This window comes from Phragmites australis, chromosome 10 (genome assembly GCF_958298935.1).
Source record: "Phragmites australis chromosome 10, lpPhrAust1.1, whole genome shotgun sequence".
Classification (NCBI taxonomy): domain Eukaryota; kingdom Viridiplantae; phylum Streptophyta; class Magnoliopsida; order Poales; family Poaceae; genus Phragmites; species Phragmites australis.
Window position 1 is genome coordinate 34,229,962 of NC_084930.1, and position 3,465 is coordinate 34,233,426.

General features: G+C 50.7%; 1 protein-coding gene across 1 annotated transcript; it reads right to left on the reverse strand.

Moving 5' to 3' along the window:
- Positions 1-505: 505 nt before the first annotated feature.
- LOC133930958 (BAG family molecular chaperone regulator 3-like) lies at positions 506-2,713 on the reverse strand. The gene is made up of 4 exons (XM_062377746.1): positions 1,998-2,713; positions 1,646-1,902; positions 1,370-1,516; positions 506-1,242 (listed from the first exon to the last, which is right to left on the reverse strand). Exons 1-4 carry the CDS (start codon positions 2,281-2,283, stop codon positions 934-936), a joined length of 999 nt encoding a protein of 332 aa, XP_062233730.1. The 5' UTR covers positions 2,284-2,713; the 3' UTR covers positions 506-933.
- Between the last annotated feature and the right edge of the window lie 752 nt (positions 2,714-3,465).

Genomic DNA, 3,465 nt, shown 5'->3' on the forward strand with positions numbered 1-3,465 from the left:
GCCATCTTATTCTTGCCATCTCACTCACGATCCCCCACTACTCAACCACCAAAATAATACAGCTACACACATGACACATGCGCTCGAGTCGATCTCTCGCATACACTGGCACTGCAACGGTAACGAGCTCTGCTAACCAATCAGCCTTCGTTGCATCATCTATTCTCAGGCATATTCTTGGCAGGATCACGAAATTTTCTCGTAGCGATTTGTGGCAGTATTTATCCAGTTCAGCGTTGAACAAGTTGAGCCTTCTACAACTTCTTTTTCTGCCCCAAACTAGACAAACAGCTCGGATGGATGCGAATGGAGCACCTAAATGTGGCGCAGCAATAAAGAATTCAACGGCACACCGACCCTGACTGATCATTTCTGAAAGGGAATCAAGCCTGACAGATAGGCGCCAACTAACTCGACACCAACAACAACCAAAACAAGACAACAACAAAATCATTTTTTTATTACATGAAAAATTCTGCATCCACAGTCTCAAGAACAGTATGTATTGGTATGTGATGACTATGTGTATGTATGTAGTAGACATGGGTGGAGATCAACAATCCTTTCCACTTATTCCCAATCTGAATACACTTGACTTGCCCTAATCCTCTCTCTTTCTCTCTCTGAATAATATGCACACAAAAGAATTTCAAACATTTGAAGATGAACAAGAAGAAGAAGAAAAAAGAAAAGAAGAAGAAAAAAAAAAACTCTGACATGATGTACTGGAAATGGTACCATGCAATGTGTGGCCAATTACCAAAGTAATAAGCAGCCGCAAGCAGATAGCTAGCACAATCATCATCTCATCAGGACACTCTCCCACATCCTATCAGATTTTGCCGGGCACGGGGTGCAATTCTTGGCACACAAGCATTGCATTCGCCTTTTGCCTTTAACCTTTCGCGCTGGTGATCGGTGACGGGGTCCTCCTCAGAACAGCATCCAGTCGAGCCGGTTCGCCGGCGGCGCGCCGGAGGACGCCTTGGAGCAGACGGTGGTCGTGGAGGAGGCCGACGACGTCGACGGCAGCGACGACAGCAGGTCGAACATCTCCCAGCGCGTCTGCGCGGCCGCCGGCTGCTGCTGGTGCTGAGACTGCTGCTGTCTGGGTTGCTGCCTCGGCTGAGGCGGCTGCTGCTGCTGCTGCTTGGCGACCTTCTCGGTGGATTTGCGGGCGATGGCGGCGTTCTTGACCATCACCGCGTCGAGCGTCTCCACGTACTTCTGCACGCGCTTCACCTGCAACAGCAGCCGGATTCATTAGCCGCGCCATTCAAGGGGGGCCGAACCGAAATGTCTGATTGAAAGAAACCAACCGAATTGATGGGCCGAGCAGTGCAGTGTAATGCGAATCAATAATGCTCACCTGCATCCGCCTCTGGGCCTTGACGTCGCCGTCGGCGACCACCGCGTCGAGCTTGAGCAGCTCGTTCATGAGCAGCTCCGTCACCTGCACCACGTCGCTCTCAGCCACCTTCTCCCCCTTCCGCACCGACGCGTCCAGCGCCGCCACCTGCCAATCGGAAACCTCCCGGTCAACTCCTCTGTTCACTCACTCGGCTCGGAAAAAGATGCAGTCTTGCGTCTTGGGATGGATGGCTAATCGGCTATGGCAATGTGCGCACTGTGCAGTAGCAAATACCTTGGGGGCGACCTTGTCCACCTCGGCGGTGACCGCGGAAACGGCCTTGGCGGCCTTCTCGAGGTGGCCGTTGCGGCGCTCCTCGATGAGGCGGCGCGCGCGGGCCTCGGGGTCCTCGACGACGACGAGCTTGGAGCGATCCTTGACGCCGGCCATGTCCAGGAACGCCTTGGAGTCTCGTTCCTTGTCCTTGTAGAGCACCTTCTGGTCGTCCGGGTGCAGCCCCGTTCGCGCCGCCACCATCTTCTTCAGCTCCCCTGCATCCATCCAATCAAATCCAAAACACCAATCAGATGCTTGCCGCCGCATCAGCAGATTGAATTGGCAGGCACGAATCGCGCGGAGCACTGACCGAAGGACGCCTCGGAGCTGATGTAGATCTCGTGCGTGATGCCGGCGTGCTTCACCTTGACGCGGATGGTCGGCACCGGCTTCACGTTGGCCGACGGCTCGTCGTCGGACAGCGCGCCGCCCCTCTTCTGCACCAGCATCCCGCCGGGCCGCACCTCCCAGACCTCCTCCGCCGGCACCTTCGCTCCCGCCAGCGCACCGGCGCCCGCGGCTGCCACCGGAGTGTTCTTCATCGACCCCAGCTTCACCGACGCGCCTTTCTTGGCCTTGGGGCTCGCTCCCAACATCCTGCTTTCTTTGCAGCTAGCTGTAGAGCTCGGACCTTTGAGGCAACGACAATGGCGGGAAGGAAGCAAAGCGCAGAGCTTCTGGGATATAGAATATTAAGGCAGTGGGAATCGGAGAAGAGAAGTATCAGCAAACGGATGGATGGACAACGAAGAAGAGGAGGAGAAGCAAATAATGGCAGCGAGCGAGGTTGATGAGGGAAGAAGCGCATGGACGAGGGGAATATATACGCCAAATAGAATAGCGATCACTGGCCGCATGGCGAATACATTATCTATCAACTCCAAAGGGAAGAGGATTTAAAATTGCAGACCATTTTATAATTATAATCTTATTCACTCATGGCAACTTGGTTCTATGCAACTGTTTTTATTTTCTAGAACAAATTTGATGCAACTGTAGAAGAAAAAAAAGGAAAGGTACATTGCACTAAGCTGCTTAGCTAGATGCTAATGGCGCCATCTGAAATCAATACATTTATCTATTTGTTTATTTATTATTTTTTGTGTGGATTTGCTCCATTATGGTGATGTCTCTTCCTTGTCTCTGTTCTACCTGCCTGATTATTTTTATTTTTGTTTAAAAGAAAAGAGTCTTGAAGACGTCCAGGACTTGATTCGTTTTCGTTTGGTTGGACGTTGATTCGTATAGTGTCGGCTGTACGTTGCTACCGTTCCATAATCATACTCTTTTTCCTGTGTCTGATTTGCTAATCGCCATGCGTTGTGGCTGTCGATATAACGTCCCAACCATCGCCCGGTAGAATTTTAGGCTGCGAGTAGATGCAAGAAGAAGAAGAAAAAAGTGTGATGTAACGACCACTTTAAAAACAGTTACAGGTAGTCACTAAACTACTGGTAGCTCATCAGTTAGCTGATCATGGGAAGACACAACACATGCAGGCAGCTGAAATAATCACGGGAGCTGGCACTATTAGCGCCGAGGCATGAGCATGATTTGGGTCAGTTAGCTCCAATCAACTCGAGCGAAATTGCAGTGTTAATTCGGCTTGTCGAATAATAATGTGGTTACTCAAATGCATTGCTTGGCAGTGCCAGGTGGAGAAATGAATGAGCAGATGGAGTTACATGAATAAGCTGGAGATTTTTTTTTTAGAAAAGACGGCAACGAGGATTGCCGATTTTATTAGACTAGGAGTAAAAGAGGTATAAAAGACTCAT